The sequence below is a fragment of the Bos indicus genome, chromosome 2 (genome assembly GCF_029378745.1).
Source record: "Bos indicus isolate NIAB-ARS_2022 breed Sahiwal x Tharparkar chromosome 2, NIAB-ARS_B.indTharparkar_mat_pri_1.0, whole genome shotgun sequence".
NCBI classification, from domain to species: domain Eukaryota; kingdom Metazoa; phylum Chordata; class Mammalia; order Artiodactyla; family Bovidae; genus Bos; species Bos indicus.
Genome location: NC_091761.1, coordinates 89,026,552 through 89,053,529, shown reverse-complemented (window position 1 = coordinate 89,053,529; position 26,978 = coordinate 89,026,552). Strand labels below are relative to the sequence as shown.

The window sequence follows — 26,978 nt, the reverse complement described above, 5'->3', positions numbered from 1 at the left end:
GACACTAAGAGATCAATGTGTTTTCCCTCCTACAGACAGTGGTAAGTGACTGAGAGTAACGTCTGGAGTGAGGGATGAAGTTGTTAAGATGGATGATGGAGTGTGAATGGAGGAGAGGACGTGCTGACACGCCTCAAAAGCTTGCACAGCCATTTTTCTTCCTAAAAGTAAGCTGGTCTCTACTGATGTCCTGGGAAAATCTTAAAAATGTACGTTTCACTGACCTCATTTCCTTCCTCAAATTCTGGTAATCCATTTATTCCTTGATCCAAACAGCAAACCCCATTTTCTTTACTTTGACAGCAGCCAGAAGTCTAGTGGGTGAGAAAAACAAATAACCAAGAATTTATTGTTGATTCTACTAAATATTTTTTCAGCTTTATTGAGCTATAATTAACAAATAAAATTATATATATTTAAAGTGTACAATGTGACTATTTGACGTTACATTATAAGTATACTTTGTTCAATGAGAATCACAACCAGGTTAATTAACACATCCATCACCTCACATAGCTAAAATTTGTGTGTGTGTGTATGTGTCTATTTTCTTCACAACTTTCAGGTACACAACACAGTATTATTACTATAGCCACCATGCTGTAAAGATCTTATAACAAAATCTGGCACATAACAACAATGGTTGATTTAATATTTTATTAACAACAAATAATTTATTATTAGCAATTTATCAATACCTTGGTATTAATAATTTATTTGTTGGTAAAATATTTTATTAATAATAACAAGTATTATTATTATTATCATTCTGTTCTTATGATGCACTATTTCATCATTTAAATTCCAAAAGCTAATCTTATGTGCCTCATTTCAATGCTGTTTATTCATCTGTTCATTCAACAAGCGTTGAAGTGCCTACTCAACTGACACACTGGTGAAGCACCAAGCAGACCACCTCCTGGTGAAAAGACGAAAGAGTAAATGGGCAATTACACCAACATATGACAAGGCTGCTGTAGGGTGTGCTCAGAGGGCTACAGGAGCACCAGGATAGGGTACCTGACCCAGACAAACAGGTCAGGGAAGACCCCTCAGAACAATGAACAGTGACCAATGAACAATGGCCAATGTCAAAGTGCTCAGGTGCTTATCATGTGGTTACCAGGGCAAGTTCAATGAACCAGGGCAGGCGCCCTGCCCAAGATCAAGTAACAAACAGCAATTACAGACCTTGAGATAAGAAGTCTTTCTGCATTAGTAACAATGCGCTATTCTTCTAATCACATCTGCTGCTGCTGCTGCTACTAAGTCACTTCTGTCGTGTCCGACTCTGTGCGACCCCATAGACGGCAGCCCACCAGGCTCCCCCGTCCCTGGGATTCTCCAGGCAAGAACCCTGGAGTGGGTTGCCATTTCCTTCTCCAATCACATCTGCTACCCCCTACCATTTTATTTAACCAGGGAAAAAATATACTTAATAATGTGTTCCTTTCTACTCACTTTACAGAAAGTCTTGCATGCATTGATTATGGGCCTGTATCCAGTGCAACGACACAGGTTACCTGAAGGGGAAAAACCCAGTATTGTTAATCAAGGAATCTAGAGACAGGCACAGTTGGCCAAGAGACTGATGGAAATAAGGACCCCACCCAAGAAAGAAGTGCTGTTTGACATTTTGGTCCACCAAATTCACAAAGTCAAATTTTTTATTTTTGTCAACAACTTGGGATATTTGGCTGATAGTCTTGTGGCAGGGTCTAACAATTCAAATATTTGTATTTTCTCTCTGCAGTTATTATATACTCTGGTTGTGATAGCTGTTCAAAGAACACAATGATTTCAAGCCAAAAACTCTTGGTCTACAGCAATATTTGGGAGTTAATTTTCACATCCCAAATGGTCATCAACAGATAATTAGATTAAGAAGATGTGGTGTTAAAAAGAAGATGTGGTGTGTGCGTGTGTGTGTTGGAATATTACTGAGTCATAAAAAGAATGAAATACTGCCATTTGTAGCAATGTGGACGGACCCAGAGAATAATATGCTTAGTGAAATAAATCAAAGACAAACACTATACAATATAACTTATATGTGGAATAATTGAAAATAATACAAAGGAATGTATCGACAAAGCAGAAACAGACTCACGGACATAGAAAACAAACTTGTGATTACAATAGGGAGAGGGAAGTGGGAGGGATAAATTACAAGTATGGGATTAACAAAGACAAACAATAATATATAAAATACAGATGCAATAAAGACTTACAGTATAACATAAGGAATTTTATCCATTTTCTTATAATAACCTATGAGAGAATATAGTCTGCAAAAATACTCAATTACTATGCTGTACACCCGAAACTAACACAATATTGTAAATCGACTGTACTTCAATTAAAAATTTTGGTTTTCAATATCAGTAAAAGACAACATAAAAAACCTAAATTTTGATATTAAAAAAGAGAGAGAGAACTAAGCTTCAGTTGCTAGAAAGGTCAAAGGTATTGTATAGAAGCAAAGGCAATTTTTAAGCTTTAGAAGCAATGGGTACACAATTTATTTGCAATAAAACATTAGGCCAGCGTTTCTCTACAGTGGTCCATTTCCCATGTTCTCCTCCAACCCCTAAATCTGGCATCCATTCAAAAAACAAAGCCACTGAAGCAACCTCTCTGGGGCTGGATCCCAGGAATCTTCATTCTTAACAAATTCCCGTGTAAGTCTCAAGCACCCTAAAACTTGAGAACTTCTTGTCACTTGTTCACATCATAAATGGCCATGAGATCAAATGCATAAGACCTAATAAGGCCAAAGACCAAAGGCCAAATAAGTCCAGTTTGTGTCTTATGCACCATCTCCCCTTTTTACTTCTGTTTAGTCCTGTCTTCCTGGAACACTTCAGCAGAGGAATTGAGCACATGAACTTTAGGCCCATGTAATACAGTGAAGAAATAAAGTCCCTGGGAGACAGGAGACAAAGAGCCATGGAGGATATCACCTGAAATAGCATTTGGAAGGCTCTTATTCTTTAGAATTGTTCAGTCAGTTCAGTTGTTCAGTCGTGTCTGACTCTTCTCGACCCCATGGACTGTGTACGCCAGGCTTCCCTGAATTGTTCAGAATCTTGATAATGAAGACTCCTCCAAGACCCAGCACCAGGTCCACACATACACACTGAGTTCCTGAATTTGATAAACTAGCTCCATATAAAGGCAGTTCTTTGAAATAAGTATCACCAGAAGATGTCAGTTTCTTTGATTTCATGTTGCATTCATTAGGAGCCCTCTAATAATACCGTCCTGAGAGCACCCACCCCAGTAGGAGAGAACTGGAGATAACTGAATTCCTTGGAGGGTAAATGAATAAACTGGTGTTGTAATTATTATAATTTTACATGAAATATTTTACTGCTACTTTCCTTTGCAAATTCTGTAATTCCACCAAATGATTAAGTCTACCAAAGAACTTATTGCATGTAAAGATATATTACAATCTCCATGCCAGTAAAGGGAATCCTGCCTCACTATTTGCCTGCTACAGGAAGTCTAGCGCTGGTATAAACACTCGACTCCCTGGTGTCTGTTTTACTCTGTATAAGAGCCATATGTTATATACTGTAACACAAAGGAGCTTCTTGTCCCTTGGGTCTTTAATTAAAAGAAAATTTCAACTGAAAAAAAAAATAAATAAAAAAATAAAATAAAATAAGCAAACCATAAACAAGGAGGAGACCCTTATAGATTAAGAGACTTGAGAAATGTGTCAGCCAAGTGCAGTATGTGGGTCTTGTCTGAAACCTGATTTGAACAAACAAACTCCTCCACTTATTGGTGGTATAATTTTTAGTAAATTACTCTCTAAACCTCAGTTTCTCCATCTATGAAATGGGAGATAATAATAGTGCCTACCTTATAAAGTTATCATAAAGAGTAAATGAAGTTCTGTTTATACAGCATTTAATGCAGTGTGTGGCACTTGGTTAGTGTTTAATAGCTATTATCAGCATCATCATTTAGAAACCAGAAATTAAAGCACACACACATACAACCTACCACCAAGAGCATCATTTAGCTGAGTCAGGGTGGGCTCCGGATGGTTCCTCAGCAGCGTGTACAGGGACATCACCATCCCGGGGGTGCAGAAGCCACACTGCGTGCCGTGACACTTGGCAATCCTCTCCTGCGGGCACAGAAACATTCAAACGCAGAACCCTGGGCCCGACCCCGGACCTACTGAATCAGAACCTGCATTCAAACAAGATCCCTGGGTGGTTCACAGGCACATTAAAGTTGGAGAAGAGGCCCCAGAAAATCCTTCTCAGCCTTAGTATCTCTCCCTTTCTTGGACTGGGGTAGCCATGATGACTGATTCTCACCAGCTTTTTAAGCTTCATTTAAACGTTCTCAGCCTTCAGAATTGCAGGGGAAAGCTTTAAAATCTCCAAGGTCCAAGCAGCACCTCAAACTATCTGACAGAATCTCTGGGGCTGGGTCAACGACACATATTTTTAAAAGATTCCTGAGTATTTCAACCTGTAGTCCAGAAGGGGAATTTCTGAGATAAAGGAAGTCCTTCAGATAAATGAACTCAATCATCTTCAAGTTGAAAAAACCTCCAGTATTTCCCGAGTGCCTTTATCTGCCCAGTAAAGCCCTAACTGGAGAAGGGAATGGCAACCCACTCCAGTATTCTTGCCGGGATAATCCCATGGAGAGAAAAGGATGGCGGGCTACAGTCCATGGGGTTGCAAAGAGTCAGACACGACCGAGTGACTGAGCATATAGCCCTAATTATTTAGCATGCAGGAATTTGTTTACAAAGTGCCATCATTAATCCAAACAACAATCAAGAAGGAAAGATTGCCTTGATTTTTCTTCCAAATCTCCCTGCCTCCCACCCCAGCCTGTTCTCTTTCGAATCTAACTTCAATGGTTCAAGCCCATTTTGGAAGCCGTTGTTTGGCTACCTTGCTGCCAGGAACCGGGCAGCAGGTACTAAATGACAGAGTGTTTTCATGCCTCCGAACATGCCAAGTCTCACAAGCATATTCAGGCAGAATCTGCTCCCTCTAGGTAACAAGGTTTCATGGAAAATAAACCGAAGCCAAGTAAACTGAAGCCAAGATTGCCTGAAGAATATGAAGCTTGTCCATTTTCTGCTCTGTGACTATCTTTCCCCTCTCCTCTCCTCTTAAGTGGTACTCATATAGACAAAGACAAGTAGCAACAGCATCTTTCTGGGCAGCATATAAATAACTGAAAGAGTCAGGCATCTGAGGTGTCCTTTCACTTCAGGCAAAGTTCTAACAAGGAGCCTCCTGAGGAGAAAAGCCTTACAATTCATTGACAGCTACCATTACATAGCTTACAAATAAACTAAATTCAACAAATCTTTTTGGTAGCTGAGATTTTCATTCAATTTTAAAATCATGTTACACTTCCCTTTATAGAAAAAAAATAACAAGATTTTATCCCCCAATACATAGATGGCTCTCTTTTCTACATAAGTTTGGAAGATATAAAATGGATAGGTCTCATTTAATTAGAATATAGAAAACAACCCAGTGATGTCAAGTTTTTTTTTTTTCCTTAGGAAAGAGTTCTCTAGTCTTAAAAAGTATTTTTCTAACAAGTCAGTCACATGTCCCAAGTTTCACTTCTGCCCCCGCTTTGTGTCATCTGTGGACTATGCCCAGGCAGCAGGGCCCACTGCTCTACTGTGTTAATTTTAGAAACTCATCGTGTGATTAATGATTTTCAAAGCACAGAAACCCTATGAAGAAGAGGCCCTCTCTCACCTGAACAGGATGAATCCTGGTCTTGGTGCTTCCTATGCCTTCTACTGTGGTGACGGCAGCCCCATACAGAGAACAGATGGGCGTCAGACAGGCGTTGGCTGGATAATGTCTTCACATGAAAAAGAGAAGCACAAACGACATTGTATCTAGTGGGAAAGCAGCACCTCCAATATGGCAGGTTTTATAAGATATTCCAAGTTTTGCATAGACATTTTGCCCTTAGCTCATGGCCATTTTGTAGAAGAAGACTCTGAGGGTCAGAGTGAGTTGCTCAGGATCACAGCTGGAGTGTCACATGGGATTCAAATTAGGCCTCCAATTCTAACTCCAGAATAGTTTCCACTAACTGTTTTTTTCTTTTTTTTTTTTTTTTCTGTTGACAGAGGGGCTGACATTCGTTTCTCTAGTCACATGTGACAATCACCTGGAGCATATTCCGTCTTCCAAGCAGATGCCAGGCCAGGGGTTGCTTGGGCAATAAAGTTAATTTGATATTTTGCCTCAGAAGAAGAAACAGAGAGTGGAACACAGAACTCCTCAGTCCCACAAATGTACTGCTAGAAAATATCTAAGTCAAAAGGACTCCTAAAATGTTCTCATTTTACCAAACAAAATTACAGATGGCCAACAAATATGTGAAACAAAGGTTCAACCTCAATAACAAGAGAGTTTCAAATTAAGCAATGAGAAACCATTTTTATCAAAGAAAATGACAAAGATTTTTAAAAATTGTAATGCGCTAAGAATGCAAAGGTTTGGGAAAATGGAATTCATAGACTGCTGAAAAGGATGTAAATTGATAGAACTGTTCTGAGAAGAATCTTGTTGGAAGCCATAAAAATTTAAAGATGCACTCATCCTTTTACCCTCCAATTTCACCTCTATGGATTTATCATCAAGAAATCATCACAAACATAAATATAAATATATATAGACATATGAGTGCTCACTGATCCACTCCTTTATAATAGTGAAAACCAAACAATAATCTAAGTCAGCACCTTTTGGTGATGGTGATATATATGATAGCACATATACAGCCATTAAAATTATATTTATTATTTTGAAAAGATATTCATAAGAAGTGTAGCAACGGAAGTTTCTAAACTGTACATGCAGTATGCTTCCATAAATATATACACAAAAGAAAGACTGGAAGGATATTAGTAGTGGCAGTGTTAGTCACTCAGTCATGTCCCACTCTTTGCGACCCCATGGACTGTAGCCCACCAGGCTCCTCTGTCCACGGGATTCTCCAGGCAAGAATACTGGAGTGTATTCCCATTCCCTTCTCCAGAGGATCTTCCTGACCCAGGGATCGAAACTAGGTCTCCTGCATTGCAGGCAGATTCTTTACCGAAGTTTGAGCTACAGGGAAGACCTTAGAAGGATATTATTCACTTATAAATAAATGTAAACATTGAGTGCCTACTGTATGCTAGGCAGAGTGACCAGGCAGTGGGATTGATTAGTGGACAAGACAGATTAAAATCCCTGCCAAATAGAGTATATCTTCTCACTGAGGGATGATGGAGAATACATATGTACTTGGACAATACATACCCACAGCACACACACGATGAGAAGTACCATGAATACATTAATAAGGGAGCAGGGAGCTGCAGAGGTGAGATGGGGCATGGGTATGGGGGAGGTGATCAGGGAGGGCTGAGAAAGCAACGTTTTTGCTGGAACCTGAATGGTTTGATGCCCATCATTGCATTCCCAGTGTCTACCACAGTTCCTGCCACAGCAGGTGCTCAATGAATATTTACCAAAGGAAGGAAAACAACAAAGTTGAAAGCTACAAAAATTCAACCATATGTGGACTATGCAGCAAGGTACCTTATCTTCTTGGTAATGGGGTTATATCGTGATATCATCACTGTGCAGGCACCACAGCCTCCCCCTCCACAGCCATATTTAGTTCCTGTGAGTCGGACTGGAAAAGCATAGTTAAAGATAATGTGTCTTTCATAATTTTCTTTGTAAAACAGCTCTGACCTTAGGAGACAACATCATCAAACATTCTTAAATGTACACTTCAGTTCGATACTTACTAATCAAATGACATATGTATATCTTAGCTGCTATTATTTATAATCTTATAAATCCTTGATTTTCATTTGTGTGTATGTGATTTTTTTTTTTTTTTTTTTTTTCTGACTACAGGGCACATGGATCTCAGTTCCCCCACCAGGGACTGAGCCTGTGCCCTCTGCAGTGGAAGCGTGGAGTCTTAGCCACTGGACTGGCAGGAAAGTCCCCCACCTGTGTGTTACGTCTAGTTTCCTCCTCTTTAAAACAACTGGACCTCAGATTGCCAAAAAGAGGGCCAAACTTAAAAGAAGGAAGAGTCTAGACATATCAGTGGCCCTGAGGATTTGTAGGTATGAGTACCTCGCATATCTGTTCTTTCCTTATGTGTGTCTTTGATGACATACAGAGTAAAATGTCAGAGTGTAATTAATTCTTAGAATATTTGTGTCATGTCATCCACATTTGCTATATTTCTCTGTTTCTCCATGGCAGAAACTGCTAGTTGTTTCCCCATATCTTTTCTCTTATTCTTTCTTGGTAATAGAAATGCTAAATTTTGAGCTACACGTGTGGTTGCCTGGAATAAAAAAGGTACATTTCCCCATCCTCTTCTGATGCTTGGTGGGGTCATTAACAATGCTGACCACAGAGATAGAGGCATAATGCTCTGTATAACTGCCAGGAAGGAAATACCCTCAAAGGGAGAGGGTTGCCCCTCCCTCATCCCTGACTTCTTCCTTTGTGCTGGAATTCAGATATGACGGCTGGACCTCAGTTAGTCGTCTATGACCATGAGGAGAAAGCTTCATGCTGAGGAGGGTGAAGTAGCAAGACAGAAAGACCTTAGCCCCTGATAATGCTGTGACATTGTTTTGTTAGCCTGGATTGACCTACCTTCAGGATTCCTTTATGTAAGTATCATAGCCATGAGAATGTGCCTCAACATAGAGACTTCCTCCAACATAGAGGAAAACTGACCAAGAGACCCAGCTGCTGCACTTTGACATCCATCACCCCACTTTTCATCAAGGTCATGACTCCCATGGGCTGCTTCCCACTGAGCTATGGAGATGTGTGGGAGTCCTTGTCAACCACCCTCAGTGGCTTTGATGAATCTGCCTTGGATTATATGCAGTCTGAGACTCCTCCACTCAGCCTTCTCTCTCTTTGTTCCATGTCTAAATCTTCTCTGACTGCCCCTCTATTTCACTCAGGCATTTTTCCTAATAAAACTCTTGCATATATAATCTAATTTTTTGGTGTCTGCTTCCCAGAGACCCTGAAATAACACAGTGAGAAAGAAATAAACTTCTACCTTATTTACTGCTTTTGGGATTTTCTGTCACTCACAAATGAAACAAATCTTAAACATTACACTGGTCCCATGGATAACCAGGAAACTAGTATTCATTACTTTTATGCCCAAAAACCTTGAATGACTTCCAGAAAATTGTTATTATGTTTTTGTTTGAGTTTTGTGCTGTTTGGGGAATTTCACTTTCTCTGGGGAAAAATGTACAAATTCCCATTGTCTCACAAGTTTGCATACAATGTAGTGGGGTCCACAGACTGCTGGAAGCCCACTGGAGTTCATGAACAGCAGAATAAGAATCCATTCCTTAGATTATTTACTTAGGAAGTTTTTTCAAGGTAACATTTTCAGGTTTAATTTCTCCATCGTTCTTTCACTTCCATTTTGGGAGATTTCTGTGCTCTCTTTTTCTAATGGGCATGATGATTAGTCCTTGAAGTTAGAAGAGCAATATTGTGACTCTTAATTCTAATGGATGCTAAATAAAGCTATGTCAGCATCTGTTGCTTTAATTCCTATTGCTATTCTCCATTTTACCCAATATATTTAATGCCAAAACAGAGATCAGAAAGAACTTGATTCTCTGATAAGCGCAACTGTGCAGTGTCTACAAAACTCAGGTGTAGGACTTTCTCAAAGTAGGGGATATGACTCAGTGCGGCTCTAAAAAGATACTTACAATATCACTTGATGAAGATATCGGGGTTATACACAGATAGACACACACACACATACACAACTCAAAGCAAAGGATACGCTTTTTCCTCAGATATGGCAATAGCATTGTTTCAGGATCAACATTTTTTTCTGTCACCTGTACCAAAAGAAAATAAGAGATTAACACACAAAGTTAGGAGAGTTAGAATATTTACATGGGTAGCTCATGCTAACTTCATGAAGATTCATATTAACTAACTCTTATGTTCTCAACTTGACATAATGTTTGTGGAACACCCGTGATATACAAGTCATCTCTCTTAAGTGTATAGTCTAAATCTTGAGCCCCACCACTACGTTGCTACTGTTCGTGGTCCTGAACTATCACTGTTCTCTAAGGCAGTGGTTGTTTCTAGTAACAAAACACTAGTGACTTCTCTCCAACTTCTACAAAGTCTGAAGCAAGTGAGGGAAAAGATAACAGCAGAACTGAAAATAGCAGACAGAGAGGTAGGGGAGGTCTTCTGGACCTCTGAGAAGTCGATACAGGTTTTTTCTTTTTTAAAGACTTGTTTGTTTATCATATTCAAAGAATTACAGTTTCCAGAAAGAGGTCATAACCATCCATTCCTCCCAAATCTAAGAGACAAAAGAGAAGATAAAATGCATATGCCAATTGATACAAATATGTGCAAGCAAAGACACACTTAAGGAGCAAGTCGGTGCGGGCAGTCTAGCAGCATGGCAGTTAAAACAGCAGCATCTAATGGATGGCATGATTGAAATGTCATGATTGGTTATGTTTTCCAAAGTGATCATGTTTTCCCTTTCTTAACTGCAAACTTGGATTTCTTTTAAATTCATAAATAGAAGCATGGTTTTCTTCACAATTTCAGAACTAGAGCTCATCCTTCACCCATGTTATACCAATTTTCCCTACTGGAGAGTAGGTGAAGAGGGTACATATGCTTATTCTATAGATGCATCCTAACCCTCAATTCTAAGTGGCCATAGGCTGGGCAAAGTGAAGTGAAGTGAAGTGAAGCTCAGTTGTGTCTGACTTTTTGCGACCCCATGGACTGTAGCCTACCATGCTCCTCCATCCGTGGGATTCTCCAGGCAAAAATACTGGAGTGGGTTGCCATTTCCTTCTCCAGGAGATCTTTCCAACCCAGGGATCAAACCCGGGTCTCCTGCATTGCAGGCAGACGCTTTACCATCTGAGCCACCAGAGAAGCTCACTGGGCAAGGTGAGGCAGGTGCCAATTACCAAGGTTGGATCTGTACCCTAGAGGAAACTGCAATATAATATGGATGAAATGATTTGTGTGTGTGTGTGTGTGTGTACACATACTGCAATACAAGAAAACTGTGAAGTGCCCTCAGGTATCCCCAACTTAATTGGCCCTCAGATGGAATTCTACATTTTATTTCCCAAACTTACCTCTTCCCTACTTTTCCTGAACTTGTTTAATAGATTCACCATCTCCTAGGTCAGCCAAGCTTAAAAAGCCTGTGCTATGTTCTATGTTTCCCTTCCTTCAATCCACCACAATCAGCATCACCAAGTCCTGGCCATTTACACTTCCAGAACAATTCTCTAAACACCCTTCACTTCTCCTGTCACTCCCTGAAATCCACTCTTATTACCTCCAGCCAACAATGATAACAGCTGCCTAACAGGTCTGTCCGCATTCTTGGCACCCAGGATGCCACCCTCTATACCACTACCAGAATGACTTCTCTAAAATCCAAATCTGCTCATCTTCTGTGTCTGCCTAAATCCAACATTGACTCCTGGCCGCCACGCTGCTGTGCTGGGAATTCCTGAATCATTCAGGGTGCTTGCTAAATTGAAACCTTTATCAGATCAGGATTTCCAGGAGAGAGAACCAGAAAACGTGCATGTTTAAGAAATACACTGAGTAGGTGAATTTCTACCAGCTTCTGGAATAGGAGAAGAAATTCAAACTCTTTCCCATAGCTATAAGACTTCTTTGATAAACTTTCCATCATCTGCCACTCAACCCATGTACCTTGAACTCTGGTCACATGTACTGTTACCAGAAGTGGCTGGACCTAGTAGCGCAGGGACTTTTATCTTTTGCTTATAGGATTCCCACTGCCCTGAAAGTCCTTCCTCTCTTCTCTACTTGTAAGAATCTTGGATGCCATTTGAAGCCCTGCTCAGATGTTCTCTCCTGTGGGCTGTGCAAGCATCTAATATTTGCCTTCCACTCTCTGCTCCAAGCAACCATCCTCCTCTGTGCTCCCATGGTCAGTGTCCACACATCTTTCACAGAACCTGTTACCCTACATCACAATTATTTGTGTATGCATCAGCCTCTCTTGATCCTGAGAGAAATCACCATCCACTATTCTTCATGTCTAACACTGAACTAGGTGCTGGGGGTATATGATAAGGATGTAACACATGTTAATTAATTTAAATGAATAACTTGATATGTATAATTTGCTATGAGGACATTAAGGAGGGAGGGATGATATCTCACAGGCTGGGACATAATAAAATGGAGAAGAGCCAATAATGGTGGCAGAAACTTTTAGTTGTCTCTCCTAGCAGGCTTTCTTTCTTCCTCATGCCTGGAATAAAGATGAAATGGTTAGAATGCCAGCAGCTACTTTAGACCCTAAGGCAACACATTAATGGCAACAGGGAAAAAAGAAGAAACTTGGATCTTAGATGGCACTATGAAGCTTCTGAACCAGCCCAGAATGCAATGTCTCTCTCCAGTTATCCTTTATGTAAAAGTAAAAATGACTTGTACCTTATCTGAACTACTTAGTTTTGAGTTTGAGTTATTTTCAGCTGAAACTAATCTTAATTCATACATATGATGGTGAATCCACAGAGGCCCAATTTTAAGGGAGAGATAGGATCTGTGTAACAAGGAAGAGCATTTTAGGCTTGAGAGATATTTGTGTTTTCATGCGGAATTAATGGAAAAGCAGATTTTGCTTGTTTGGGTATTTGTTCCAAGAGATGTCTCAAGAGATTGGAGTCTGGCTTAAAGGACTACTGACTTGAAATGTGTTTATTTTTCTTGATTTGGTGATTGGTACATTTGGAGGAGGCAAGTGGGGCAGGGATCTGGCATGCACCCTGTCTTGGCAGGTCTTGGAGTGAAACAGGGAGGTCAGGATTCTGATGGTGGCTGGGGAGTGGGAGGCAATGAGGAAAGGAGTTTTCCTTACTGACTCTGGTTGGGAGAGCTGATACCAGCTCTCAAGTCAGGGTCATTGCAGGTTCTTGTCTCAGCAAAACCTTGCATGTTACAAGGTGAGCATGTGTCCCTGTGTATCTCCGCTGGCCCTTTGGGAGATGTCAAGTTCACATTACACAAAGTTGAGAAATGGCCTTCCTCTGTGCAGGGCTCATGACTTGTGAAGGGGGCGCCTTGCCAGATACAAGACAGAGGCAGAAAGAGGAAGGAAAAAGGAGATCAGGAGGAGAGAGAAAAGGGAAAAGAACAGAACATAAGGAAAGCCAAGAGGAGGAAAATGGGCAGAAATGGTGTATATTGTGGGATATCATAGCCTTGGAATTGGGAAAGAGGTTGGAGGGGACGACCAGTGAGGACATTTGCTCGAGGCCACAAAACTGCTGAGTGTCAGAGCAGAGAGTACAGGATTCAAATCCATGCCTAACTAGTTCCAAAGCCCATATCTTCGATCTCTACACCTCACTGCCTCATAGAACAACTTGTTCCAGTTCCTGAGATACGTTGTGATGTGGCATCTAGGGCATAATTTATTCATGGGCTCTTCCTCCTTCAACTCCAGGTGAGTGAACTGGGTTATCTACTCTGGAGGCTACAGGTGAAGATTTCAGAAATCTCTCTGCAACTAGGTCTCTGATCAACATATTCGGCCTAAGCCCCTGCCCAATGACACATTTTGGTGACTTGGGAATGAAAAGTGAAAGTGTTAGTCACTCAGTAGTGTCTGACTCTTTGGGACCCCACAGACTATAGCCCACCAGGCTCCTCTGTCCATGGAATTCTCCAAGAAAGAATACTGGAGTGGGTTGCCATTCCTTTCTCCAGGAGATCTTTCCGACCCAGAGAACAAACCTGGGTCTCCCGCGTTGCAGGCAGATTCTTTACCTTCTGAGCCCAGGGAAACCCAGTGACTTGGGGGGATACTACAAAAAGCACAGAGCAGAGGGCAGTCACATCAGTCTCCTAACTGGCTTCAAAGCTTCTTTTCAAGGGCAAGACTCTAATCCCAGAGGTTATGTTTGACTTCATGACCCCTGTTCCTGGTGGCTTTTTCCTCTTTTATCAACATCCCCTCACTCTCTGATTCAGGGACTTTCTAATTCTATCCATGAGGCAATCAGGTTTGCTTGCCAGGATTGAAGCACATACCTAACAGAATTTGGAAGGGAGGGGCAGGAAAGAGAAAGGGTGACATAATTTAACAGGGCAACTGCAAAAACAAAATCAGTATTTCTAATATGCACATTCCAAACGATCATAGGATGTTTGGCCATAGATGAAACAAGCCCACAGATAAGAACCAGCTCATTTGTTTTTAAAAATCAATAGAATACAAACTATTATTAGCTGTTATGTTAAAAATTCCACTACAGTTTGTTTGGGAGCAGGGGAGGGAGGAGGGGGAGAAGAAGCTAGACTCAAACACCTATTTCCTCCTTTAACCAAAACCCTTACCATCACCTAAAAAGCCCTAGTCATCTGGCCCCTGGCCACATCTCCAGGCCCTCTAGTCTCCTTGCTGTCCCCTGAACATGAAGAAAGCCTTGTCTCTGAGGATTTTTGCACCTTTTTCTTTGGACAAACAAGGATTCAATTCCAGCTCTAACTCCTAGGGAGACAATATAACTTATTTCCTTGGTGTAGAGTGCCTTTCCCTCAGATGCCTGCTCCTTACTTCATACTGGTGACCACCCAAATGTCAGACTCTCATCTGGTCTTAAACATCCATCCTGCCTGAAGCACTAGCTCGCATCCATTTTCTGTCCCCTCACTATGCTTTGTTTTGCATCCTGGCATTTATCACTGCCTGACATGATACATTTCCATTTATTTATATGCTTGTTGTCTGCCTCCCCAAAGGGACGTGGTCATTTCTGAGCTCGGTTGAGTCCCCTGAGGACACTGAGCACTCGCACATGCATGTACATGCTCAGTCGCTCAGTCATGTCTGACTCTTTGCGACCCTAGGGACTGGAGCCTGCCAGGCTCCTCTGTCCATGGGATTTCCCAGGCAAGAATACTGGAGTGGGTTGCCATCTCCTCCTCCAGGGGATCTCCCCCTCCCCAGGAACTGAATCCCCATCTCCTGCATTAGCAGGCGGAGTCTTTACCACTGAGCCACCTGGGAAGGCCATACTGGCCTAGAGCAGGCCCTTAAATCAGTGGATTAAAAACTCACTACCATTCTTTGTGAAGTAAGTAGTACTGTCTCCTTTTATCAGAGGAACTGAGGGTAGGTTATATTGTCTCCCTAGGAGTTAGAGCTGGAATTGAATCCTTGTTTGCCCAAATAAAAAGGCCACAGTTGTGTCTACTGCACCATTTGGTTATGCAAAAGAAGAAAAAATGATACCATAAGACCACTTCAAACTCACCCCCCACCCCAATCCTTATCATGGTTCATCTCACAGCAGTCCTGTGAGGGGATCCTAATGGCCCGCCTTCAGCAAAGTTCAGGAAAAACAAACTCATCTTATCCAGTGTGAAACTCAGGCAACAGGTACAGAGGAAAGTTTTATACAGGACCTAGAATTTACATGATTTGGGGAAATCCTTTTTTTGGGGGGGGGGGATCCTCTTTAAGAAAAATGATACAAAATCCAAATTCGAAATTAAGCTCAGGGCTTTAGAAGAGGCCTCACAAGTGAGAGGCCGTGATATTTGACTTTCCTTAGTTTCCTGGTGAGTCTCAGGGCCAGTCAGGGAAAGTCAGGCTCTCCCTGACTCAGATACAGGGATCACTAGGGCTCTGAAGGCCGGGTAACACAGCCCTTGCCCCATTGTTTGCTTTTAAGGAAGCCTTTTCACCTTCTTGGGCTTCCCTGAGAGCTCTGTTGGTAAAGAATCCACCTGCAGGAGACCCCGGTTCAATTCCTGGGTTGGGAAGATCCCCTGGAGAAGGGAAAGGCTACCACTCCAGTATTCTGGCCTGGAGAATTCCATGGACTGTATAGTCCATGGGGTCGCAAAGAGTCGGACACGACTGAGCCTCTTTCACTTCACTTCACTTTGACCTTCTTGCTGAGGTATCCCCCTTGCAAAGTGCTGGGACAACATGAAGAGTAAGCGGTCTGTGGCTTCCTGCGTGGGCGTGTTTTAAAGGATTCTCTGGGGGCTTTGCTGCCTCCAAACCTCGGGCAACGGCTGGAATTGCCCCAGGGGATCTACGGAGCGAGCTTGGCTTCCGAGAGGACCCTGGAGTCCCCAGAGCCGGAAATGGGCTCAGCGCTTCCAGGTGCTGTAACTTTGGAGACGATGGGAATAAGTCTTGGTGAATCCGTCTCTGCGGCCCTGTCCTGACTCCAGACTGCTCTCCGCTCACCCAAACGCACCCAAGAGCCGAGGCCTAACGAAAGACGTTCCCGTCTGCTGATGGGTTTGACAAGGGGAAGATTCGGGAGTACTGACTCTGCTGAATAAGAACAATCATTTCTCTTCCTGTTGATGGGGTGTGGTGGGCTTGGGAATCAGCCCTCCGTCTAGGAAGGAGAGGGGAAAGGAACATCAGGAAGGCGGGGGCCCAAAGATCCAGGCAGACCTAGAAAACGCTTCTCTTCCCTGCTCCTACGGTGCAGGTGGGACGCGCAGGCAAACCCGCGTGCAGCCCAGGGCCCGGCGCCCCAGCACCGGGAGACCCGGCGGGACAGGATGGGCAGCGCGCTCACCTTGCGGCCGTTCACGTAGAAGAGCAGCTCGGCGCCCCCTTCCATGGTGGTGGGGTCCGAGGGTCCGAAGGTCCCCAGGAGGAGTCGCCGGCACCGGGGCCCCGACACGCAGAAGGGGTCGAAGGAGCCTAAAGTGCAACCACTCTCGAGGGCTCAAGTCCCACTTTAGATGCAAAGTTCCGGGAGCGCCCTGCGAGGAAAACTCTCCGCGGATCCCAGAACGTCATCGCCCGGCTCCCTCCGCGCTGAGACCATTGGCTGGGATCTTTGGACGCGGTCCTGAATTCCTCCCCCAAGGCGCCAGGCTTCTGTGCTGCCTTCCCCCGCCTCTTAGCGGGTACTGCAGGTCCTGTGACGTCGCTTCAGTCGTCGTCGTATGTTAGTACATTTTAATGGCTTTCCAGCTAGATTTGAAGTCCGGGAACAGTAGGAGTTTTTTTGTATCTCCGCTCCCACCATGCCTGCCGCAGTCTGTACTTTTAATAGTTGATACCAACCTAGATAGCATATTGAAAAGCAGAGACATTATTTTGCCAACAGAGGTCCGTCTAGTCAAGGCTATGGTTTTTCCTGTGGTCATGTATGGATGTGAGAGTTGGACTGTGAAGAAAGCTGAGCACCAAAGAATTTATGCTTTTGAACTGTGGTGTTGGAGAAGACTCTTGAGAGTCCCTTGGACTGCAAGCAGATCCAACCAGTCCATTCTAAAGGAGATCAGTTCTGGGTGTTCTTTGGAAGGAATGATGCTAAAGCTGAAACTCCAGTACTTTGGCCACCTCATGCTGAGTTGACTCATTGGAAAAGACTCTGATGCTGGGAGAGATTGGGGGCAGGAGGAGAAGGGGACAACAGAGGATGAGATGGCTGGATGGCATCACTGACTCGATGGACGTTGAGTCTGAGTGAACTCCGGGAGTTGGTGATGGACAGGGAGGCCTGGCGTGCTGCGATTCATGGGGTCGCAAAGAGTCGGACATGACTGAGCGACTGAACTGAACTGCAACTATCACAGTCGACACCGCTTTGCAAGAGAGGTACTTAAGGACAACAGAGGGTTTTATAACTTTCTCTCACACTTTAAGATATAATTATTGCGGGTTTTTTTTTTTTAATATCAAGAGCTACCTTGATATAAACTATTTTTAAAGTTTTATCATTATTCTTAATTTCCCCAGTAAATAACCATAACGTTTATTTGGTAAGTGTCAATAGTGATGTAAACCATCTCGAAGACTTTTTTTAAAGTAAAACTTGGAAAATACTGAAATGCATAAAAATACAAGTCACCCGTGTCCACAACAGAATTTAACTTTCTGGTCTATTTTTACATTTTTGAAATCTGCACTATAACACCTTTTAAAAATTCAAATGGATTCAAACTCTTTCCCAGACTTCTCTTTAACATACCTAGAACATTTTGCTATCTCATTTATGTAAACATATACATTTTATTGTGAAAATTTCTAAAATTTTGTACATAAAAGAATACAACTAGCATCCCCATACACCTGACTCACTGAGCTTTGAAAACATTCGTTTTGCCACACTCCCACATTTTTTCTGAAATATTTTAAAGCCCAATTTCAAACACATTATTTTACCTCTAAATACTCCAATATGCATTAAAATGTTTTTTCTTAAAAGCCAAAATGCCAACATATAACAAAATGAATATTTTAACATCTTTAAATTTACCAGGGTCTTTAAAAAAATGCCTTTTCCCATTTGATGTCCTTGTTGTCTCTTTAACATTTTTAAATCTAAAATAGTCTCCTCACCCACTGCTCCTTTTTAATGCTATTAACGTGTTATTTTCTTGGGTTCCAAAATCACTGCAGATGGTGACTGCAGCCACGAAATTAAAAGATGGGTTGCTCCTTGGAAGAAACACTATGACCAACCTAGACAGCATATTAAAAAGCAGAGACGTTACTTTGCCTACAAACGTCCCTCTAGTTAAAGCTACAGTTTTTTTTCCAGTAGTCTTATGTATGGATATGAGAGTTGGACTATAAAGAAAGCTGAGCACCAAAGAATCGATGCTTTTGAACTTCGGTGTTGGAGAAGACTCTTGAGAGTCCCTTGGACTGCAAGGAGATCCAACCAGTCCATCCTAAATGAAATTAGTTTTAAATATTTATTGGAATGACTGATGCTGAAGCTGAAACTCCAATACTTTGGCCCCCTGATGGGAAGAACTGACTCACTGGAAAAGACCCTGATGCTGGGAAAGATTGAAGGCAGGAGGAGAAGGAACGATGGAGGATGAGATGGTTGGATGGCATCACCGATTGAATGGACATGAGTTTGAGCAAGCTCCAGGAGTGGGTGATGGACAGTGAAGCCTGGTGTGCTGCAGTCCATGGGGTCGCAAAAAATCGGATACAACTAAGCGACTGAACTGAACATGCTGAAGAAGAAACCAGGTCAGTTGTCCTATGGAACGAATACGATGTATTTAATATGGCTGGTTGCTTCTCCCTGGTGTTCTTTCTTCTTCCATCCTGACTTCCAGTATCTTGTCTATGGGTCTAAAGCCTTTGATTAAATTCAGATTCAATTTTTTTCACTTCTTGGGTTTTATAATTGTATCTCTTTTTTGCTTATGCCAAAAATCATGATTCTAAAACGTTGACATAATTGCTTTACCTTGTCCTTAGATCTGATCTATTTCAAAACAACCACATCAATATTATGACAGCAATAAGATTACTGAATAAAAGTTTAAGATGTCTTTACAGTTTTTAGAGTATACCCTAAAAAAGGTACACATTTAATTTTTTCTAAGGTAGGTTATCTGTTGAACACCTTCCCCCTAGAGTCCTGGAACTCTTCCTCCAAGTCTTTAAGTTTCAATAATTCCATTCTTTTCTTTATATTCCCTCAGCCCCAGAGATGGTGGGTGCTTCCCATAGTTACTTCCTATATTATACACCACTAGTCTAATACCATCTCCATCCACACCAAAAGTCATCTGACACTCATTCATAATTTATTAAAAAAGCACCAAATAAAATAATAATTGATAGGTAATACTTTAATGTGATTATAAGCATACACAAACAGCTCATTTCACAGCATCTTACTTATGCAGTAAAGCCAGAGGCATTCCTATGAAAATCAGCAACAAGACAATGATATCCACCATTCTCACTGCTATTTAACACTAAATATAAGGTAGCAGCCATGCAGTTACATAAGAGAAAGCAGTGAGAGGCCTAAGAATTGGAGAGAAAGGAGGAAAAATAGCCCGGTTTTCAAATATATATATAAATATATATCTGGAAAATAGTATAAACAATAAGTTTAGTAATTAACATACAGAAATCAGTAATCTTCATATATACAAGTGATAATCAATTAGAAAAGAGACTCAAAGATTCCATTTATATGTATTACCAGGAAAAAAGAATGCCAAGACATCAAGAAATGGCCCCTAAAGTCCCTATAAGACAAAGATAGAGGGGCATAAGAAGACAGAAACTAGTAGAGGGAACAGAAAATTGAGAAATAAGTGTATATGGAAATACAACATTGAAAAATGTGGGACTTCAAATCAGTAGTGGAAAACATGGACTTTTTAATTAACGGGCAATCCTTTGGGAAAAGGTCAAAAATTGGGTTCATATCTCACCATAAAACAAAATCCACATGAATCAGAAATTTAAATGTCAAAACAAAATGAAACCATGGGTAAATGTCTCTCTTAATCTGGGAACAGGAAAACTTTCTTAATGTGACTGAGGTCCAACAATAAAAGATTGTAAGTCTGATACAATGAAAACTAATTTGCATGGGAACAACAACAACAAAAAGACAAACCTCATGGAAAGGAGGAAAAAATAGAAACACTAGGAAACCAAATACCAGATAATGACCGAGATTCAAAGCCTTCAAGTAATAACAACACAGGAAAGGAAAAACTATCAGGGTGCCACGCTCTAAACTAGTGTAAATTGTTCCTTTAATAAAGCATGTAGCCTCCATTCAACACACACTGTTGATAAATGAGTAAGTTCTATGGGACTCTGTGGTCTTAACAACTGTTTCTCAAAGTTTGGTCCTAGGACAGTCTGCCCCAGCATTATCTGAGGTGTTTGTTAAACAAAATGTAGATTTCTTGGGCTCATTCTTTTAGTTGCTGGATATTTAGTTGCTGGATATAAGAAAGCTTTTCCATCTAGGCAGAAGAGATTTTTATTAATCACTTCAATACAGTAAGCTATGTTTGTTAATCTCAGATACGAATAGGATTTACTACGTTTTAATACTGGAATAATAAGTGATCTTTAAAGTTACAAAAACCAAATTCAAAAGCACCTGAGAGATAAACCTACTCAAGTCATCAGATTACATATAATGGTGCAGCAGGTGACAGTAAACAAGTAATTTTGAAAGCTGAAGAATGAAGAGTGAGAGAAAACTGGCCAGGGCAGAAGGTGACTTTTAAAATCTTATAGGTGTTCACATTTACTGAATGGTTTTAAAAACAAAATAAAACAAAACAAGGTAGTTTGGTGTATAACAAGATAATCAGTGCAAAAGTATTTATAATACATTTTATTCGGTTAAAAGGTTAATAGCTATTGTTTAGTTAAAGATTGTTTGGTTGAAAGGAGATTAAATGAGCAGGAAAATAAGTTATAAGATGACCAAAATAACTTAAAGTCCTTAATATTACAAAATAGCTATTTAATGCATATTATCTATACATAAAAATAAACACCCCACAGAAAAGCAGGAGATGAAAAAAAAAAAAAAAACCCAGAACTTTTCATCATGCTTTTCATCTTCTTGATCCTAGTTAGATCCCTGTTTTGAACTGCTATGGTTTGAGAATTCAGGAAAACCAGAATGTATAAATTCACCTCATCTTCTCATCTTCCTGCAAAGTAGAAAAAAAGGAAGATTAACAACCACCTAAAGCTAATGTTTTTGCTGCAAAGTATGGAAAGGAAAATTGCTGCATCATAAAAATAAAATGCAGATTCCTCAAACCACAAGCTGTGTCACATATTTAAAATATTCTATGACAGGGGGAATTACAGATGAGGTTTAAGAGAAATTAATCAATCCAGGTTTTAAACATTACATGTTTTACCATATATTTCCTTTTAATTATGAACTTTAGCATACATATAATATATGAAAATGTACAATTTAAAACTACAAATGCTGATACACCAACATCCAGGTTAAGAAATAAACTCTTACCACATCTCACAAGCCTCTGGTGTGCTCCTTCCCACTGTTCTCCTCTTTGGGAGACAAAATCACAGCTCTCTCATCTCCCAAGAACTGACCACTATTTTGAATTGAGTTCATCAATCCCTTGTTGAATTACTAGCAGGAATAGTGGACATTCTTGACTTGTTCTTAAGTGTAAATACCTCTATTGTCTCCCCATTAAACAAGATACTGGCTGATTAGGGTATGCAAGTACAATTCATCATTTTATGAAAGTATCCTTCAATGTCTATTGCGTATTTTAATCATGAGTGACTACTGAATTTTGTCAAAGCCTTTTTCAGTATCTATGAAAAAAATCATATGCTTTATTTTCTTAGACTTATTAACATGGTATACGATGATAAGTTTTCTAATATTAAACCAACTTTGCATTCCTGGAATACACCTTACTTGGTGGGTTTATGTTTTTCATAGCATGGTGTTGGATATGCTTTTGTAATTGGGCCATGAACACTTAAGAGGAGTATGTATTCTCTCTTCTCAGAGTGTGGACTTTGATATGTAAACTGTAAGATTTACCCTACTAATTATGTTGTTTAGATCTCCATCTCCTTACTAATTTTCTGCCCACTTTATTTGCTTTATATTGAATAGTATATAAAAATTTATTCATGTATTCCTATCTGTCTTTATGTATCTCCTATAGTTTTTGCTTCATGAAAGTATTTGTTATGCTATTTGGTATATAATATCATAACTATTTATATATTCTTTGTGGATTAGGGCTTTTACTATTAAAAATATCCCCTTTGTTATGTTCAGTTCTTTGGGACTTAAGAGATAAAAACTTTAAAAGATATTTGTATTACTTTCCTGATAACTGCTCCCATCCTCAATGCCTATGATGACCATTCCGTAACATATTGTAAGCAGTCTTCATCAGGATTTATTCTGACTGGGGGCCTATCAAAAGCTATGATATACCTGCTGCATGCCATTCCCAGTCCAAAAAGAAAAAGCGGCAACTGGATTATTATTCTTAGTATTTATCCTTATGTACATTGTGTTATTTGCTTTTTAAAAATTTACCAACAAAACTGATTGCCAGATAATCTGCATGCCCAGTAGATCTAAATTAAAATAGAACACTAATTCATAAGAGCATTTTATTATATTTAGTTTAGAATAGGTAGCTCTTTTAAAAGAACTTATTAACTATTACCTAGCTGTAAACAGGAATGAGAAAAATCTCTCCAAATTGATATGGAGTGATTTCTAGAATGAATTGATAAGAAGCAAAGCTCCCCAAAGCAGCTAGGTATACTTACTACCTTTATGCAAGAAAAAGGAGGATATATGCATATTTGCTTATTTGTGCACAAGAAATACATAACCTAGAAACAAAAGGAACTGGTTATCCACAGGAGGTAATAAAAATAGGGTAGAAAGTAGGAGTAATGGGAATAGGGTAGTAGGAATGAAAGAAGTAATACTTCTCGGCAGCTTTGGAAAACCATCTAGCAATTCTTCAAACAAACATGATGGCTCAGTGAGTAAAAGAATCTGCCTCCAATGCAGGAGACACAGGAGATGCAGGTTCGATCCCTGGGTTGGGAAGATCCCCTGGAGAAAGAAAATGGCAAGCCACTCCAGTATTGTTGCCTGAAGAATCCATGGACAGAGGAGCCTGGTGGACTACAGTCCAAAGAGTCACAAAGAGCTGGACATGACAATATAAGTGTGCACACACACGGCATATGACTTAGCAATTCCACAACTAGGCATATACCCAAGAGAAATGAAAACATATACACACAAAAGCTCACAAATGTTTGCAGCAGCATTATTTATAATAGCCAAAAAGTGGAAACAAGTAAATTACCATCAACAGACAAATGGATAAGTAAAATGTGGTGTATTTTCAATAGAATATTTTATCCAGTCACAGAAAGGAATGAAATACTACTCATACATGTTCATCAGGAATGAATCTTGAAAACATTATGCTCAGTGAAAGAGGCCAGTCACAAAGACCACATATTATATGATTTCATTCATATGAAATGGCTGAAGAGGACATCTGTAGACACAGGAATTAGGTGATCAGTTGGTTGTCTAGGGCTGAGGGATACAGCAATGACAGCTAAAGGGCATGGGGTTTCTTTCTGAAATGAAGAAGTGTTTTTAAATTGACTGTGGTGATGGTGTACATGTCTGTGAATCTACTGAAAAACCACTGAAATGTACACTTTAAATGGATGAAATATATGGTATGTGAACTGTAGCTCAAAAAAGCTGTTTTTTAGAAAAGCCCTTGGTCCTTCATTTTTGACTGGCTTCTCTTGCACACTCTTACACTACTGACATCTGCTGGTTATTTTTTAAAAATACATGTTAAAACAATCAATGTCTTTAATTTTATTTATAAAGAAGCAAATACTGAGACAATGCAAAGAGAAAATTTGAGGATATCTCTATCCTTTTAAAAATACCATCCCAAATATGATCAGGTTCTCTGAAATAGCTATTTATCCCTGGAAAAAATAGGATTTTTGAATTAAATGTTTGTAAAAGGCATTTGGACATTTTTGAGATAATCAAGGAAATGGGAATAGGGATTTGCTATTAGATGACAATGAAGAATTATTGATAATTTTTCTAGTTGTGATTACTGTTGTCCAGTTTTATTAAGTTCTTGTTTTCTAGATATATATATACACACACACACACACACACACACACACACACACACACACACACACACATATACACACACACACACACAGAAGTGTTTTAGGAATTAAATGCCTCAATATTAGGGATATGCTTTAAAGACACTACAACAGAAAACAGATGGTAAAAGTAAATATGGCAAAATATTGGTAATTCTCAAAGCTGAGGGATAGATAAATGGGGGGGGGGGAGACTTTTCCCTCTCTTTGAGGATATATTTGAGGTTTAAAAAAAAGAGAGGGCTGTTACACTTTGAGACTAAAGGACATACAAACCACTCTGAATTCTTCTAAAGACAAGGTAGAAAATAAAGAGAGGTAACAATTAACGAGGAGTTTGCAAATTGTAGGCAACAAAAAATGTTTAAGCCTGTTAAAAGAAGGCATTTCTTCAAATCTTACACACATCATACCACATCATATTACATGTCAGCAATAATATATGACATTCATACTCAAAACTGTTCAAATACAGGCAGGAATCCTTTTAAAAGCATGTATTTTATAGCACCACACTGAAATCATTTTTACGTCATTGAAATACTCACCCTTTGAGACTTGGCTCCTTTAAAGAGAGAGGAGTACACCTTCTTCTTCGGCTTGGCAGCTCTGAAGATAGGTCTTCTACCTTGTTTTCAAATTTAGCAGCGGTATTTGAAACAAAACTGGTATTTGTTAAGTCTTGTAGCATTCTAACACCTGAAAAGAGTATTGTTTTCAAAAATATTTTTAATAGTATAGAGATATTGAAATATATATAGGATATTTACTGGTTTATAAATGATTGGTATCAAATGTTTCAATTTAATCAAGTTATAACTTTGAATTTTATTAAAGTAGCACTGAAATTATCTGTAAATCAGTTTTTTTTCCTAACAATAATGAGAGGAAGAGACTTACCATCTAAAACAAACTATCAAAGTAGTAGCCTGTAATATTTTTATACTAAAATCATTTAGGCTGATAGAAATTCTTTATGATTCAATTTGATGTTAATGACTGCTCACACTATGAAAGGCAACATGAGAAACAGGTGAAAGACAGCTTACCAATCTCTACAATGTCCTGCAACTCGAGACCTTTGCACTTCTTTTGCATCAGTATTCCTTTCACCTGGAACAGTCTTATCCATAAAAATCCTAGTGTTCTACATACATCTATTGAAATGTTACACTTCTGGTAGAAAAATTTAATTGATATGGGAATTGTCCAATATAGCAACATTTCCAATAAGAAAAGTCAAAGTGAAAGTTGCTCAGTCATGTCCAACTCTTTGTGACCCCATGGAATTCTCCAGGCCAGAATACTGGAGTGGGTAGCCTTTCCCTTCTCCAGGGTATCTTCCCAACCCAGGGATGGAACCCAGGTCTCCCGCCTTGCGGGCAGATTATTTACCAGCTGAGCCATGAAGGAAGACCAAGAATACTGGAGTGGCTAGCCTATCCCTTCTCCAGAATTTCCGAACCCAGAAATCAAACTAGGGTCTCCTGATTTGCAGGCAGATTCTTTACAAAATGAGCTATCAAGAAGTCCTTAGTAACAACAAAAATTTTAAGAGGAAAAAGTGAGGTAAGTAATGTTATATATAGTGTGATTTCAAATATATATTTTAAAATGCATAGATTCAAGTCTGCACGCATATGGCAAAATGTTGACTGCAGTTCTTCTGGGTGATGGTTTTTCGTCCTATTTTCTGATTCTCTACTTTCAATTTTCTGCAATGAGCATTATTTTAATAACTGGAGAAAATAAGAAACACTAAACCTAAAAATCCTATCTATCCTTTTAGGTCCTAAAGTGCTATGTATTTGATGACGCCTCTACAGGTTTCTCTAGCCAAAACTATTCCCCATCATTACATCCCTTCATATGTGTGCTTTTATTAAAGCATTTGCCATGTTTAAACACTGTACTTTTCCATACATGGATGAGGAAAGGGAGCTGGTATTCTTAATTTTTAATCCTCTAAAACACCTAAATTTTTTTTTTTTTTTGGCTTTACCCAGTGCCATGCAAGATAGGTCCCTGACTGGAGATGAAACCTGTGCACCCTGCAGTGGAATCTTAACCACCAGACCACCAGTAAAGTCCCTAGAATAATGTTTTGATAATACTAAATGTATGCTGTTGGAGACAGTCCCGTCCTTAAGAAATTTGCAACTGTCTTTGGTAAGATCAAACTAGGGCAGTTCATTATTGTTGTTGTTCAGTTGCTAAGTCGTGTCCAATTCTTTATGACCCCATGGACTGCAGCACACCAGGCTCCTCAGTCCTCCATTATCTCCTGGAGTTTGCTCAACTGGCTAAGATGGTAAAGAATCTGCCTGCAATGCAGGAGACTGGGGTTTGATCTCTGGGTTGGGAAGATCCCCTGCAGA

The 26,978-nt window shown here is 40.0% G+C and overlaps 2 protein-coding genes across 4 annotated transcripts in view; both read right to left on the bottom strand.

Annotated features, from left to right (window-relative positions):
• The window catches only part of AOX1 (aldehyde oxidase 1), a 71,859-nt gene extending 54,985 nt beyond the window's left edge, over positions 1–16,874 (bottom strand). Inside the window, exons 1-7 of the mRNA XM_070800168.1 lie at positions 16,679–16,874; positions 9,871–9,928; positions 7,608–7,704; positions 5,763–5,871; positions 4,018–4,144; positions 1,462–1,523; positions 225–314 (exon numbers count right to left, since the gene is read on the bottom strand). Of these exons, the coding sequence (XP_070656269.1) occupies positions 225–314; positions 1,462–1,523; positions 4,018–4,144; positions 5,763–5,871; positions 7,608–7,704; positions 9,871–9,928; positions 16,679–16,723 (588 nt within the window). The 5' untranslated portion in view covers positions 16,724–16,874. The remainder of the gene's footprint in view (positions 1–224; positions 315–1,461; positions 1,524–4,017; positions 4,145–5,762; positions 5,872–7,607; positions 7,705–9,870; positions 9,929–16,678) is intronic.
• Positions 16,674–26,978, bottom strand: part of SGO2 (shugoshin 2) — a 31,871-nt gene continuing 21,566 nt past the window's right edge. For all 3 annotated transcript variants that reach the window (XM_070800158.1, XM_070800154.1, XM_070800161.1), the window contains 2 exons: positions 25,149–25,299; positions 16,674–21,563 (listed from right to left, as the gene is read on the bottom strand). In XM_070800158.1, the coding sequence (XP_070656259.1) occupies positions 21,548–21,563; positions 25,149–25,299 (167 nt within the window). In that variant the 3' untranslated portion in view covers positions 16,674–21,547. The remainder of the gene's footprint in view (positions 21,564–25,148; positions 25,300–26,978) is intronic.